Below are 15,706 nucleotides of genomic sequence, written 5' to 3' on the forward strand. Positions count from 1 at the left end.
ATTCCTACAAGGTTCATATCAAGATCAGAAACTTGGGTCAAATGGACCCTAATTATTTAAACTCTTCCTGTTCCTGAAACAATCAGATAAAAACTTGGCATCTTAGTTTTCCCCTTTTTGTCCTGAAGAAAACACACATCTGTCAACATTAGTTTCAATTCAACAGAGCTATTTGTAAGTTTTGCTATTGATACATAGCTAACTTTAGCGTTAGCATCTGTTTACTCACCAGTCTAGAAGAAAAGTTGTGAGTTCAGCTTCAAACTTCCTTCTTTACTCACCAACATCTGTCTCCAGAGGTGGAGACAAACACCAAAGTTTACTCTTGTCTCTATCACATCTTTTCTTCTTCTGAAGTTAGCATGCTAACAGTTAGCGCCGGCCTGTCTCTCCCTGAAGACGTAGCTGCTCAGAGGATTTATAGCCTCTTGTTTTATAAAGACAATGATGCTGAAGCTCTTGTCAAGGGACAATCACCACCTGCTCCTGCAGGAAACTGCATTTGGCAGCAGAGGAAACTTAACAGAGGCCCTTTAATAAAACTGTGCGTTCCAGTTATTTTCAGGTTTGATTCTCTGACATCAGACCCGTCAGTAAATCCCTCAGTCCTGAGTCTTGAAGCTTCTCCGTCTGTTAAAAAGGCCGGTTGCTAACAAGAGTCTAAATGAGACGACAGAGGTTGTCGGGGACGTTAGACGTCATCAGTCCAACATGAAACCGACCTCCTCACCAGTCCACCTTTACAGCCTCGCTGTGTTTCTACAGACTGTCACTAACTCTGTCAGAGGAAAGGCTTCTGTAGAAGAGCTCAGAGCTGAATCACACTACAGGCTGGAGGTTAGTGGTGGTGACGGTGAAGTCATGTGACCGTGGTGTCGTTGGTTTACAGCCTAACATGAGCTTTTTACTGCTGCTGGTTGTGTTTGGGCTTCAAACATCAGAAAGTGGAGTCATTAGTGAAGATGATCCTGCTGAACCAAACCTGTCAGGATCAGAAACTGCTGCTGATTTTCTCTAATCATCCAAAACACAACGGAGAAATCCTATTGGCTGTTAGTGGAGGGACCCAGGTGATGATGACATTAAAACACATCATCCCTGCAGGACTGTATTGATTTTAATATGAAATTAATCAGCATGAAGTTGCAAATGTTTTCACTACAGGAGTGACTGAAATCAGTGATCAATTATCAATAGTTTTAGAGTGAAGAGTTTTCTGTTGGACATGTGGTTTGTTTTATATGAAGCAGACTGAGTCTCACCTCAGCACAGAGTCATCTCACTGATTCACCTCCTCAGTGCAGCAAAATGTCCTGTTGCCTCATTTCAGCAGGGTGTGTGTGTGTGTGTGTGTGTGTGTGTGTGTGTGTGTGTGTGTGTGTGTGTGTGTGTGTTCTCATAGAAGAATGTGCGATGACTGTAAAGCTGACAAAACACATGCTTTAGGTTGATTTTATTTTTCCTCTTTTAATGGAGCTATGCTAACAGTTTCCACCTGCTTGCAGTCTCTGTGCTAAGCTAGGCTAAGAGATGACACAGATCATGTGACCTGTGTCTCTGGAGGAAACAGAACCAGTAAATGTTTCAGTAAATGTTGAGCTGCTCCTTTAAAAGTGAGACACCATTAGCTGCTGCATGATGCTGCTCCATGAAGTCACCTGACCCGACCATCGATTTCAGGCTGTTTATTTTATTCCATCTGATCCAGTGATGCCGTCATGAGCTTTGTGCTTATTTTGCTTGAACAGGAGCAGGTTGTTGTTTTCTTTTTGTTGACTTCATCAAGTTCCCAGAATGAGAGCGAGCTGAGTCGGATGCAGCTGAATCACCCTGGTCCTCTGTGGTCTAGCCCGCAGTGAGGACCCAGGTCTGGGTCACGTGGGTGAGGAGCTGTCCTGTTGAGTGGACCACATGGTAATAAGAGCTTTAATAAGGTGCAGCCGCTTCATCAGAATCAAAGCTGTTGAATTGTGTTTGTTTTTACAGCCACTGGAATCAAACTGGGAGACTTTGCTGCAGGTCCAGTCTGAGCCCGGTGTGTTGTTTGCATTGAATGCTTCTCTCTCTTTCCTCTTTTTCTGACTGTAAACACACGTGGTCGCTCGTAGGACTCCCCCCTCCTAAACGAAATCCTGCACACGTTGGCGCAGGCCAAACGCTCGTCTGGCCATGACGCACAAGTAAGTACTGGACGCCTGCTGTTGGTGGGAGGGGGGTGTCGGTGTCGTCCACCTTTGCCGCATGTCCCATCCAATCCTCATGTGCTTTGGACCATCTGAGGGGCGGGGCTTCTGGATCCAGGGTCAGGGGTCAGTGTCGCCCAGACGGCCTCAAGGTGTCGTTGTAGCTTGTTAACGCCAACGTAAATCTGGAGTCTGAATGTGACCGAAGTGAAACCAGAGAAGAAAAGGTGGTGTGGCTGAGGAGCAGCTGGACAGAGACAACTGTAAAGACAGATGAGTTGTGTAAATGCTAAATTTATTTTCGTGTAATTTCAGTTCCCATTGCGCTCATTTTAAAATGACTGTTGTATTTTTGTGTTGGCTGGAAGCAAAAAGTCGAGTTTAAACAAATCTGTACAGTTTTGATATTAAGAGGAAGTGGAGACACAGGAAGTTAGATTTATGTGTGTTAGTTGTGATAAAACTGAGACGACTTTATTTTGCTTTGTTTGTGCTGTTTCAGTAAAAGTCAGTTACTCTAATGTTCAGAACCAAAAAAAAAAAACCCAGATATACAAATATTGGGTGAAGCTGTCGTCAAATCTGTAAAAATCTAAACATCCAGCACTAAAATGCTGAGTCTGGAACAGCTCACAAAGTAGTGAGGAGTATTTGTTGTGCAGACAGATCCAATCAAAACGTTGCTTTGTTAAATAAAATAAATCATCTGTTTTGTGTCCAGCTGCCTCTCACAGGATTCCCTCTCTGGTTTCACAGTTCTGTGTAATAAGTCTCCAGCTGCAGCACAGCGACATGTTGTGGTGGTTTGTGCTGGGTTCAGGGGTCATGGGTCATTGTGCTTCATTCATTTTGGTTCATGTTGTGGGGTCTGAACAGTACACCTCCTGTCCTCCTGATGGCAGATCCAGGGTCCATTCACGAAGGAAAGTTTGGTTGTAAATAAACACGTCGGAGCTCGAGTGGAGCCTCATCCTCAGTCTCAACTGTAAAGATATCAAATGATGAATTTAAGCAATTTTTCTATTTCCAACATTTAGGAACAAACTTCAGTGTTTTATTGAGACCAAAATAGGAAAAGAAACTGATAAATATAACGTCCACTAACAATCCAATAAATATGAGACAGATGCTAATAAAAGGACACAGAAGCAGAGAGACGGAGACAAATAGTTTGTTCATCAAAGTAGTTTCAAGTGACAGAGAAGTTATCATGTGATGGATCTGATCCCACAGCTCAGATGTGTCTGACAGAAAACTCAAGTCTCAAACCTTGGTACATTTGGACGATAAATGTCTGGTGTTACATTTATGATGATAAATGTTATGAAGGTGACAAATCGGGCTGAAGCAGGGAAATGAAAATAAAAAAACATTAAAATATTCGAATTTTTTTTATAGAAATTAAAAGAAATTTACGCCTGGAAGGGTAGAAATCTACGGAAACAAAGAAGGGTCAAAATGATTTACATTTTATAAATAACTCAATACTTGAAATACTACTGTAAATACTTCATATTTACAACTGATTATATTCATTTTTATTCTATTTACTTAAGGTAGTATTACCTAAGTATTTTACTTTTACCACCATTTATCTAAATTCATGTCATCTGAATTCTCCCACGTGTCTAGTTTTTAAAATTTCCATAGAAACTCAGACTTGATTGATTAAATTCAGGCTTATTGATCCCCTGTTCAAGATTAAATTTCTTATTTTGAAGACTTTACATCAATATATATTTATCTATTGATTTATTTTAGTTGTTTATGTAAATATCATCAACACAAACTTGAAAACGACCTCAACCAGCCTCCTGACCCTGCGACCCGCCTCATTAGTTTTTGCTTCAAAATAAAAGCTTTCAGTCAGTTTTGGGAAGTCGACTCGGTTTCACTCGGAGAGACTGGAGCTGTACTGATGTTCAGGACCTTCACGGTGGTGGTTCATGTGGATTTCAGTTCTGGTTTATGTGCAGGTTACAGTCACATTTTGACTCTTTAGGTTCCTGTGTTTGTTTTCATGTTGTTCTGCTCTGAAATGCACCGGTCATCCTCACATTGCTTCATATTTTAAGTTGTTAAACAGAAGTAACTGAATGTTAAATGACAGATAATGACCTGGTGTTTGTACCAGCTACAGGTTGTTTCTGTTCCTGTTTGACAGTGTACAGCACATTTACTTACTTTTCACCACTGTGACCCATTTATGCAAATCCTCACTGTGAAGCTTTTGCCATAAACAAACATCCTCCACCACTTGAATCTCTGTCTGCAGCAGCTGTGATACCTGCAGGCTAAAATCAAATCCAGAGTGAGCGCAGATAAACAGCTCATAGTAACATTTGAGTGGATTTGTCTCAGGAAGTAAAAGGTCACCCAGAGTTCAAAGTATATTTGTGTTCAATTTGTTACAAAATTGAGTGCATTCACACCCTATAATCTTCCCGAGACGGCTCATTGTAATGTTTTGCAGCATGTAAGTTAATTACAGCTCACACATCTCATTTAATTTGCAGCTTGAATCATTGGTATGGAAGCCTGTGGCTGCCAATATTAGAATAAAATCATTTAAACAAATAGTTTTTTCTACTTGTGTGTGCATTATGTAAAATGATGTAATGTTACAAAATAAATTAAAAAATAATTATATTACATAAAAAAATTAAGTTCAGTGATCTTTAGATAGAAAACACATAATTACTGCTAAAATAAAAATAACCTCCACAGACCAATAATATTCAGTGTAAATGTACCTAAACATTAGTGTACGCTGCTGTAAGTATATTCAAATTGAATGTGAAGTTGACGTTTTATTTTCATTGTCTCATTGGCAGACAGTCATTTTACATTGTTTACTTGTATTCTTGAAACCAGTGAAACGCGTTAATTAACTCGTTAATGTGCTCTGTGGTGACCTGGAGTCTCTGTTGGTCGTCTGCCATCTTCACAATAACACCGAGGCCTCAGAAAGTGACTGCTCCCAGATTTTTACCCACCATAAAACCACAACATGTTTTTATATTTTGGATTTTGTACAGACTAAAAAAAATAAGATCTGGCTTGTTAATTGTTGAGTGTTTTTATTTGGACTTTTTTTTATGTAGCCAAGAAGATTAGAAATTTCTGTTACAAAAGCTAATAAAAGGACAAGTTGACAGCAAATGATGGAGGATGGATAGAATCGCACAAAGAAGAAAAATGATGCACACTATAAAAAGTCTCATAGTCTGTCCTCAAAACGTCTTTTTCCTAAAACAAGACAAAAAAAACTTCTTCACCCAGGGAGATTTCACATTAGTTCTCTGTAGATTTTTAATGTCACTATATTAAACAGTAGAGTTAGTGAGCTGCTTTAACAGAGGTTTAAATGAACAAGACAGTAATCTGCATGAAAAAGAAAGAAATTATTAAGCACATAATTCAGAAAAATTAAAAAGGTCTACATCAAATAGAAGATAAGTAATAATTGTGTCTGCACAAGATCTTAATAGTTGTAGGCAGTGAACAAGCATAAAAACTTCCAAAGGGACGTGTTATCATATATACATAAACAGTGTAATTTAGGGTCGACCAACAAAAAGGTGAAAATATTTACTGAGGTACGGCTGTTAATCATTGGTGCACGTGGAAAGTTTAGATATGCAAGAAAAATTCAGAAGATTGTTGGACAAAATGTGAATATGAGGAAAAATATGCAAAACATGAGGTGATCATCCCTAAACCTCATCATGTGAAAGACGACCACGCAGTCAGATTTCAGATGATTCTTTAGAAAAGAAGCGGGTCGGATTTCATAAACTGGCTTTTTAATCAAGTGGATTTTGTAGTGGAAACAGGTGAAATGATGTCACCACATTTATCCGTTTCTTTATTTGAAAAAAAAAACCCCAGATTTATCAGACTCAGGAGCTGGTTACATCACTTCCTGTCAAGTGCTAAATGTTTTATAAGGAGCCATGAAACACACCATATGATGGTGACACACATGAAGGGATGGGTGGGGGCAGCCAGCCACATGACCGATTCATGGAAGTGTAAAATATTCATACTTGTGATTCCCACCTGCCCACGCTCCCTCGTCTCCCGCCGCTGCTCCTCCTCCTCCTCCTCCTCGGCCATTTGCCGTTGAGTCATACATGTAACCACAAACAGTTAGTGTGTTTTTTAAAGGTGCAGCACTTGAGTCTAGAACTGCAGCAGTGTGACTAACTGAGGACGTCAGCACTGCATCAACGCGTCGCTCGGTTGTATTTGAGATGAGTTTGTGGTCCGATGATAAGTAGGACATCTCACTGCTTCTTCAGAGCACATGTATTGTTCAGAGGAATTCTACCATAACTGCAGCAAGAACAATCAGACGGTCAATTAGCTGATGACAGGAAATGACTCGGTAATTGTTAGAGCATTTTTCAAGCATAATTTTTCAAGCAAAATTGTGAAATTAAAAAAGAAACGTCATTCAATTGAGTCATTTTCTCAAAAGATAATGCAAAATTTGCCCCATTTTTTTTAAAGAAATGTGAGGATTTGCTGCCTTTCTTTGCATGTTTTTAGATTTTGGACTGTTAGGTGGACAAATCAAACAATTTGAATATGAGTTCAAATTGTTGGTAATTGTGTGGTGGTGTGAAAAGAAAAAAGATTCATTGATTACTTTTGTTAATTGATAATGGCAGTAATCAGTAATTGCAGCCTAAATCATGATGATATCATCTATAAATGCCCGAAGTCAGATTGATGACTGAAGTGAATGATAAGGTTAGCTGTTCAAATTTAAGTTTGACACATAAACTATTTGTTCTCATGTAATCAATAACGGTTCTTTTTACAGTTTTACATCTCAGACTGTCCTCATTAAAATAGATTTATTTTGTACATTTATTTTTACATTTTCATTCATATTCAACTCAGTAATAACAATGACATTTGAATCAGCATTAAGTTTCAGTAAGGACATCAGATGTTCAGCCTGAAGTGTTTTTAGAGCTAAACGTACATGATTTAAGTCAATATGTTGCTAAGTAGAAGCTAAAATAAAGTCAGTTGTCACAAAAATAAAAGCTTTAATACAAAATTGTGTTCAAACTGTACCAAGTTCTTGGTTTGTAGTTATTTGCCATTTTCCATTAAGAATAACTGATTTTATTTTCTTTGCCCTGGTTGTTAAGTGTAATAGGTTGTTGTACAATGTTATTGATCTGTAAAAACGACCTGCTTGTTTGCAATTACGCAATCATTCAGTACAGGTATTATGGCGTTGCCTTCACTTGTTATCAGAAAATGGGATTTCATAGTTACACATCTGTGAACAACCATATTAAATTACGAACAGGACTGGATAAATGAGAAGCTTAGAAATAACGTCTGTGATATAAATAAGAAACCGTTTTTTAAATTTATATATATATATAATTACATTATCCAGACACCACTGTAGTTCCGTGTGTAACACACAATGTATGTACTCTTGTTTTTACTCATTTTATTTATTTTAAGGACTGGAGAGTTATTTAAAGCCAGCAGCAGAATTACCGTGGATTCAGTTATAACTTGGTAACTTCCGCCTCCTTCGATCATTATTAATCCGGATGAAATAGTCTCCAGGTGCAGGGTGGTGGATTCTCCTACGGTTCTCAAACGCAGCGTTAGTCTGCAGGAGCGGGGTTCAGTGAGTCCCGCTCCCGCCGAGCTCCGGACACCGGGAAGCAGGAGCGCCGGGGCAGGGATGAGGTGGCTGTCCGGTCAGCACACAGCCCGCCGCCGGTAGATAGTGGTTGTCGGTCGGTGTGTGGGTGATGTGACGGTGTTTGAGGAGAGAGACTTTAACGGGAGCGACGGCACGGGATGAGATGCTGATGTTCGCGGGCTTTACTCCCGGCTCCAAACGATGGACTGCATCTGTATTGTCACGACTAAGGTAACGCCTGAAAACCCCCGTGAAATACAAACACATACATAGTAAAGATGAAGATTTTACTTAATTATAAGTCGGCGTTGAATTCGGCATGTGTCCCATCCTCCTAACGACACTTATTTCAGAAAAAAATCAACTTTTTGAAACCGTTTGTTTCACATTCCCACGGTGTTTCACGCTAAAATAGCGTCGTTAACCATCGGAGCCTGGTAGTGGTGACAACAGGATTGAAGAAGTGAAGTGTACGGAAATGAAATGCGTCTTTATGACTTGTATCAGTGCCGAATTTATTAGAAGGCTGCCGACATGTGAGCCCTGTTACCTTCTACTCTGACTTTATGATGATTTTAGCTGACGAGTAAGGAATTGTTAATTTGTCTGATTTCTTAATGGGAGTTCGGCGCAGGGACTTTCAGTTTATTTAACAGCTAATTTCCATTTTGTCAACACGACAGAAACGTTAGATAGCTACTGAGATGAGGCAACGTTGTTTGACGGTGACAGCTGTCAATTATCGTTCTGTTTGATTAACGTTTATTGATTACTAAGGAGCCAATTATCAAGTGTAATTAGTTCATAATGACACTGTGCTGTAGCGTTGGCCTGTGTGTGTTTTAAACAACTGAAACATGATATGCTCGATGGTGTTAATAATGCCTTGGTGACACATGAAAGCTCAGCATCCCATGGTCACATCAGTAACCTTTAATCATTCAGAGAAAGTTAATACTGCTCTGTATAAGCTCATCACCTGCTTCTGGTGGCTGCTGTGCATCATCTGTAGAAACTGCTCATTTCTCACCTCCCTCACATTATTTCAGGCCAACTGGGGGACTCGAACTAGTGACTTTGTGCCTTTGTATTATCCAGACAGCTGTGGCTGGTTTATCTAGCTCAATGCACACCTGGAAAACCTTGAAAGCATTAGACTAGTTTGTCAGGGCTGGAAAACCTCCAGAAAATGACAGAAAAAAAAACAGTTTCAGATGTTTTCTACCAGTATAATCAATAGAAAATAGAGTAATGAGTGTGCACTTTTTACTGTTGTGTTTTCACATTGAGATTCTCGTTTGAACAAATGAATGAAAGAATGAATGATCTTGTAATTTATCAACACATAGATAACAATGTGGAAACTCCTGCAGTATTAATCTTGACCATATTGCAGATGCTGATAATATAAATACCCACTACATTGATTTGTGTATTTTTCTGAAGATTAAATCAGATTTCTTGTCTTTGTAACACTGGTCACTTGATCACTAGCTGGGCTGCCTGATGTTGGAGAGATGAAGTGACCTTTGTGTTGATGTGTTTTCACTCTGTGTGGAGTCAGTTCAACAGAGCAGCTGTAGAGATAAAACCCTCACATCCAGTCGCTCCGTGTCTGTTGAGAAGTTTTCGTTCAGCTTTGTGGTGAGCAGAGGCGGCTGATGGTCGACCTTTAAAAATGTCAGTGTGTTTAGGTCTTTGTCGTCTCGTCTGATGGCTTTTAGAAATACATGTTGTTGGTTTGTGTCCAGCAGACTGAGACACTCCCGACGTTCGATCCACACCTCTTAACTTTATTTATTCGCACACACATTTTTGCCTTGTTAAAGTTACTGCATTATGGTTGATACAAACTCAACACTTCCTGTAACCATTTCTGCCAGTTTTTTTTTAGCAGTTTGCGATGAAACCAGAGCAGCTCTGTAGACTGCCCGTAACAAGAGTTGTAGCTCTAAGCCCCTGGTGGGTTTCCATACACGGTCCAGTCATGGACCAGGTTTGTGCAAAGTTAGCAACACTGCAGGCTGTAAACACTCTAACTCAGTGACGACGCACTCAATATGATCAGGTCGGCCATTCCAGAGTCCAGATTACAGGCCTGGCCCCGCTGTTGTGGTTCAGCCAAAAATATTAGGTGTAAAAGTCGGAGAGCAGTGTGATGGTAGTGATGTGTTGAATGTTGGAAATCGACAGAAGGATCTGGAGTTAAAACTTGAGGTTATTAATCATCAATCAGCAGGAAAAGTGCTGAAATAAATCAATGAATCGGTTTATTGAATGAAAATAACTGACAGTTACGACATAACCTGCCAGAGAGCTCATGTCTGGGTGATGTGATCAATACATGTGATTGTTTTCACATTAAGGAAGAAAACCGATCAGATTTGGGCTCCGGTGACTTTTAACAGACAGTTTCATCATAACGGATGAAACATGAATCATTTTACCTGTAATAATGGTTAGTTGTTATTAAAATGTGTTGTACTGCTACTGGTGCTACAGCTGACCAGTAATAATTAACTGATAACTAACAAACACCTCTGATGTTCAGTACAGTTGTCAGTGTTGTGATTTCAGCCCCAGTCTCGGTGCTGGTTTGAAGTCCCTGATGTGGAGATGAGCCGAGTTCTGGACCTGCTGGTCTCGGATCAGCTCCCTCCAGGCCCTCGTCTCTTCTTTTAAATCCCATTTCTGTGAGCCGTGTCGTCGTCCTGCTCTGATCTGCTCTCGGCCCTTAAGTCCACCGCTGCTGTTTGTATATGATGTTGAGCTGCTGTGAGGCTGATTTGACCTTTGACCTCTGGGGAATTGAAGCTCATTCTGTGGCTGATCACTTCAGTCAGTCCAGAGTGGAGCTGCAGCAGTTTGTCGATTGGATGGTTCGTCAACAGTCAGAAAAATAATTTGATAATCAAGCTTTTCACGTGTCAGGATTCGCTGTTGGTCGGATAAAGGAGGAGATTTGAAGACATCTCTGGGAATGTAGTTAATGTCTTCATGTTTATGTCTCCCTGCCGGTGTTTTCCAGTTGTCCATCGGTCCACCCCATTTTTTTGAGAGCAGCATGTTTGATGTTTGTGGTTTAAAAATGACCAAACTGAGCATCAGTTGTCACAGTGAGTCGGCTGATTATCGATGTATTTTTTGGGAGTTTTGACTTTTGCAGTTTTAATCTGTCAGTTCAACAGACAGACGTTGGTTCCTCTGGGGATTTGAACCAACAACCGTCATGGTGCTGGAGTCTTTTACCTGCAGCTTTACCCCCCACTCACCCTCCCACTGACAAGGTGTTAGAGCCTCAGGTGCAGGCTGTGTGTGTGTGTGTTTGTAGGGCAGTGCCTCAGTGTTTGAACTATTTTCAGCTCCTTATTAACGGCGTGCTGCAGCTCTGTGGCTCAGCAGGACCAAACACAGACAGCTCAGTCTAAATACAGTGGCTCTGCTGCTGCGGGTCACGTTCCTGCAGACACGCTGACGACGCGTCCATGCCGAGGACGCACGTCTGAAGACACAGGTGACACCTTAAAACCACATCAGACCACATTCACACCAGCACTGAAGGATTTAGTTTAAAATGATCGCTTTCTATAGAATAAAGGCTGATTTGGTTTTAGACCTGAAGATAGTAAATGATCAAATGTTTCATCCTGGTTTGTGGGTCCTCTGTGTTTCAGCATGTTCTCTCATCAGTTTGAATTTGTGTAAGTGTTTGTAAGAGAAGTGAAGTGTGAAGGGAAGGAAAATCTGTCTTATTTTTATATACTGGAGCTGTGTTGTTGAATGTTTAGTTCTGACTCACTTCTTCACCTGACGTCCTCCTTTAGGGCCGTTGTTTTTATTATAGGTTGTTTATTATTTATCATAGATGAATGCAGCTCTGCTCCACTCCATGAATGCTGCTCTGATTACATGGTGGAGACCTGAAGGTCTGATTTGGTTTAGAGACCTTTTCCTCTGATTTGCGCACACTTACTGTTGAAAAAGCAGATTATTACAGTGATATAATCAGCTTTTTCTTTCTTAAACTTGGCCCCCTGTTAGGACAGCATGTTGATGTAAACAGTACCTAAAGAGGTGGAAAAACAACATGCGTATCCTGACTGTAATTTGAATGATCAGTGTGTCTGCAGGTCTTGAAAAGTCTTGAATATCCTTGAATTCAGTGCTTTGAAAAAGGCCTTGAAGGATTTTAAAAAGTGGATTGAGCTGCAGGAGGCTGTTCAGTCCTTTTTTTACTGAGTTTCAGTCAAACACTGTCGCTGCTGCTGGAGATACGAAGACCATCACCTCAGAATGGACAAATTATTGTATCAGGACTTTGGGTTAATCCATCTATTCATCTTCTGCTGCTTGTCCAGGTCGAGGTCTTGTAAGGAGTTCTTGTTGTATGAGCAGTAAATGATGCCAGGTCATATTGTCCCTACTGATTTTTCTGTTATGCTATGTTGTGTTATAGATGGTGAGACAGGTATTATATTTCAGTCTCTGTGGAATTAAACAGTTTTAAATTGAACCCAGCAGAAACCCTGATCGTCACATACCCTGGGTTCTCGCTCCAGATGACGGTTAACCCTGAAGAACAGAACTAAAGAACATATTCTGGATCACAGAATATTTAGGAAGCAGTCTGCTGTAGACCCGTCAGCTGCTCACATGCTGCCAGCCAATCCACTGGTGTGACATCGCCCAGGTGTGCTAACACCTGATGCACCATGTTGTGATACCGTACAAGTACGCAGATGTGACAGCAGTTGATGGAGATGAACCAGGGCTGTGGGTTGAACATGAAAGCCGTGGATCTAACATCAGGCTGTTTTTGGTTGAGTCTGGCGGGAGACGTAGTGCTGACAGTGTTCCTCCTGGTTTCCATGACCTGGACGCTTCAGGACTGACTCATTAGAAAACATCTGAAACAGCCGGAGAGCAGTCGACCAGCAGCTCTGCTGGTTTTCTCATCACCTCCATCAGCCTCACGCTCAGCACAGCAAGCTGGAGATTCACAGTGAACTCTGTTTTTCCATGCGTCACGTTACTGGGAAACTGGTGTGACTGGAGATTTTCTTTTTAAAATAGTGCGGCAGAGAGAAAGGGTTTGGTAACACTGACCACAAAAAGACACACCCATGAAGCACAGTCACAGAGCAAATACCACAGCGGCTAATACAGTCACAGCTTCAGGCTGCAACACACACATTCATCTTTTTATACTTGGGAGGACACACATCGACATAATGTATTCCCCAGCCCCTAACCTAAACCATTATAACTAAAGGCCGAAGCCCAGCCCGTACCTAAACCTAAACCTGATGATGTGAGCCTAAACACCCACAGTCCTTTGAAGTCGTGGATCAGAGCCTGCCGGACTCTCAGATACTTTTGGTATCAGTCGGGCTGTGGTGAGGAAGATGTCCTCATAAAGACAGCAACACACACACACACACACACACACACACACACACACACACACACACACACACACACACACACACACACACACACACACACACACACACACACAGCCACAGTGTGCAGCAGCTGGAAGTTAAAGGGATAATCAGCAGTTTCAACTGTAACCATAAACAAAGCTGCAGGGGCTGATGGGATGTTGCTCAGCTGTAACCTGCTGAGATTTCTTTCCTTTTTATTACATTTCATAATATCTATGTACAATAATAATAATTATAATGGTACAAAATAATGAATGCAGCAGTTTCTCCTGTGCTCTGATCAGCAGCTCACTGCTCTTCTGGGAAAACGTGACTTAATTATTTATGTTAATTACAGGCTGCTGTAGCTGAAGGCCAGGGTGAGTTATAGGATGAGACGGCTGCTGTCATGTATGGTCTCTTAAGCCTGCTTCGAAAAAACTAATGAAAACAAGAACACGGTGAACACATGCTCGGGACGTTTAGTAACAGTTTTTTATTTATTTTTAGCATTTTATTTTCTACTTTTTATTTTCATATATTTTAACATGTAATTTTATCTCTAGATTTATGTCATTTGTAGGACTGATAGTCACTTATTCACTCACTCATGGACAGACATTGTTTACACAGATGGTCCCTGTAACCTTTAAAGGAGTCCGTTTGTTTTTGTTTATTTGTTTGTTTGTTGACACAAACGCTTTAATCCGATTTGCACTAAACATGGTGGAGGGATGGACCAGGAAAGAATCCGGTTCAAGGGTCGGATCCAGGAATTTCTTTGTCTCTTTCCTTCATCAGTTTCTCAGAAAATAATGTTAAAGGAAATCACATATAAACAACACACACAGTTTATATATTCCACATAAACAGTCCTGATCCACGAGCCAAAGCTGTGTGGGCAAGTACAGCTTTGTTTAAAATTCAATACTCAAATCATCATATCCCATGTGATGATCTCTGCAGACTTTTACAAACTCAGAGCTTCTGGTTCATGTTGGTCCCGTCTCCTGATCTGAGGTCTGATCCAGCTCTGAGGATATTTTCACACCAGTGGAGCAGCATCACTCCTGTGGTCACTCCTGTGGTGCTGCTCCATCACGCTCTGATCAGCTTTTTAAACGAGCTTTAAGCAGTGGACAGGTCTACAGTCGACAGCTGAGAATTCATGATCCAGCTCCGTCAGGTGGAGGAGATCCTCCATCTGACTTCAGTGTTTCAGGTTCACCGATGACCATTCAGAATAAAAGCCCGACACCAGATTGTTCAAGGAAGGACTGGAATGAACCTGAAATGACTGATCAATCAATTAGTTAATTCATGTTGTTTGATATATGTGATAAGAGTCCTGTGTAGTGAAGTGCAGTGAAATGTTGTCTGCTGTAGCCTTGAATTTCAGAGTGAATGATGCAGCAGATAAAACATGTGACGCGTCACCTGTGACGACTGAGGCAGAGTTCACTTCAACATCACTGACTCTGAAGCTGAAGGACGTCCAGGTCCTCAGCAAGACTGTCAATAGCTGTGTGTGTGTGTGTGTGTGTGTGTGTGTGTGTGTGTGTGTGTGTGTGTGTGTGTGTGTGTGTGTGTGTGTGTGTGTGTGTGTGTGTGTGTGTGTGTGTGTGTGTGTGTGTGTGTGTGTGTGTGTGTGTGTGTGTGTGTGTGTGTGTGTGTGTGTGTGTGTGTGTGTGTGTGTGTGTTGTAAGAGGCTCATGTGCCCTGGAGGAGGACAGAAGCCAAGAGGTGCACCCATGCGTGTTAAACAAACACACACATACACACTCAGAGAAACACAGAAAAATACACACACACACAGAGCAGGCTGCCAGCAGACTGCAGGGAGGTGAGGAGAACAGAAGGAGAGGTTAGGGAAGAGGAGGAACGGAGAGGATTCTGGGAAGGCGTGGGCTGGGCGCTCAGATGAAAACAGAAAGGGATGAAGGAGAGGAGGGAAGCTGGCTCTCTGTGCAGTGTGCTGTCTGGATGCTGCGACCTTCGACCTCTGCTGATGATGTCGCGTTCCTTGTGAAAGGAGCTGGAAGTTAAATTGGCAGGTTTCCAGTGGAAGTTCTGTACTGGGTCCTCAGAGAGAAAGTAAGATTTGTGAATGGAAGTGGATCAAATTACACTTTGATTTTCCTCTTTCAGACTTATATGATTCAAAATTCTGTCTCTGGACAGTGTGACAGACAGAATCAGGTGTCTGAACAATCATCATGGGCTTTGGTTAGGACAACAAACAATTAACCTTCAGTTAATTTCTGAAATTTAAGCAGAGGTCAGGTTTTCAGTCCTGTCATTCCCGCTCTTTTTCTTCCTCATTTATAGTTTTTTTGGTGGAGAAGGAGGCCTGTAACTGTGAGAGGCAGCAGGACATGAATGTTCTCACAGTAGAAGAAGAAATAACAAAC

At 41.2% G+C, this 15,706-nt stretch overlaps 1 protein-coding gene across 19 annotated transcripts in view; it reads left to right on the forward strand.

Moving 5' to 3' along the window:
- LOC139628513 (discs large homolog 1-like protein) overlaps positions 1 to 15,706 on the forward strand; it is a 101,153-nt gene that overhangs the window by 19,456 nt on the left and 65,991 nt on the right. For 10 of the 19 annotated variants that reach the window (XM_071490204.1, XM_071490205.1, XM_071490207.1 and 7 more), the window contains exon 4: positions 2,109 to 2,180. The exons of 8 other annotated variants lie outside the window; for them this stretch is intronic. In XM_071490204.1, the coding sequence (XP_071346305.1) occupies positions 2,109 to 2,180 (72 nt within the window). Of the gene's footprint in view, positions 1 to 2,108; positions 2,181 to 7,800; positions 8,101 to 15,706 lie in introns of those variants that run through there. One more of the 19 variants, XM_071490222.1, reaches the window with a different exon arrangement.

This window comes from Trachinotus anak, unplaced genomic scaffold (assembly GCF_046630095.1).
Source record: "Trachinotus anak isolate AG129_WGS33_773 ecotype Australia unplaced genomic scaffold, CSIRO_AGI_Tana_v1 ptg000012l, whole genome shotgun sequence".
Classification (NCBI taxonomy): domain Eukaryota; kingdom Metazoa; phylum Chordata; class Actinopteri; order Carangiformes; family Carangidae; genus Trachinotus; species Trachinotus anak.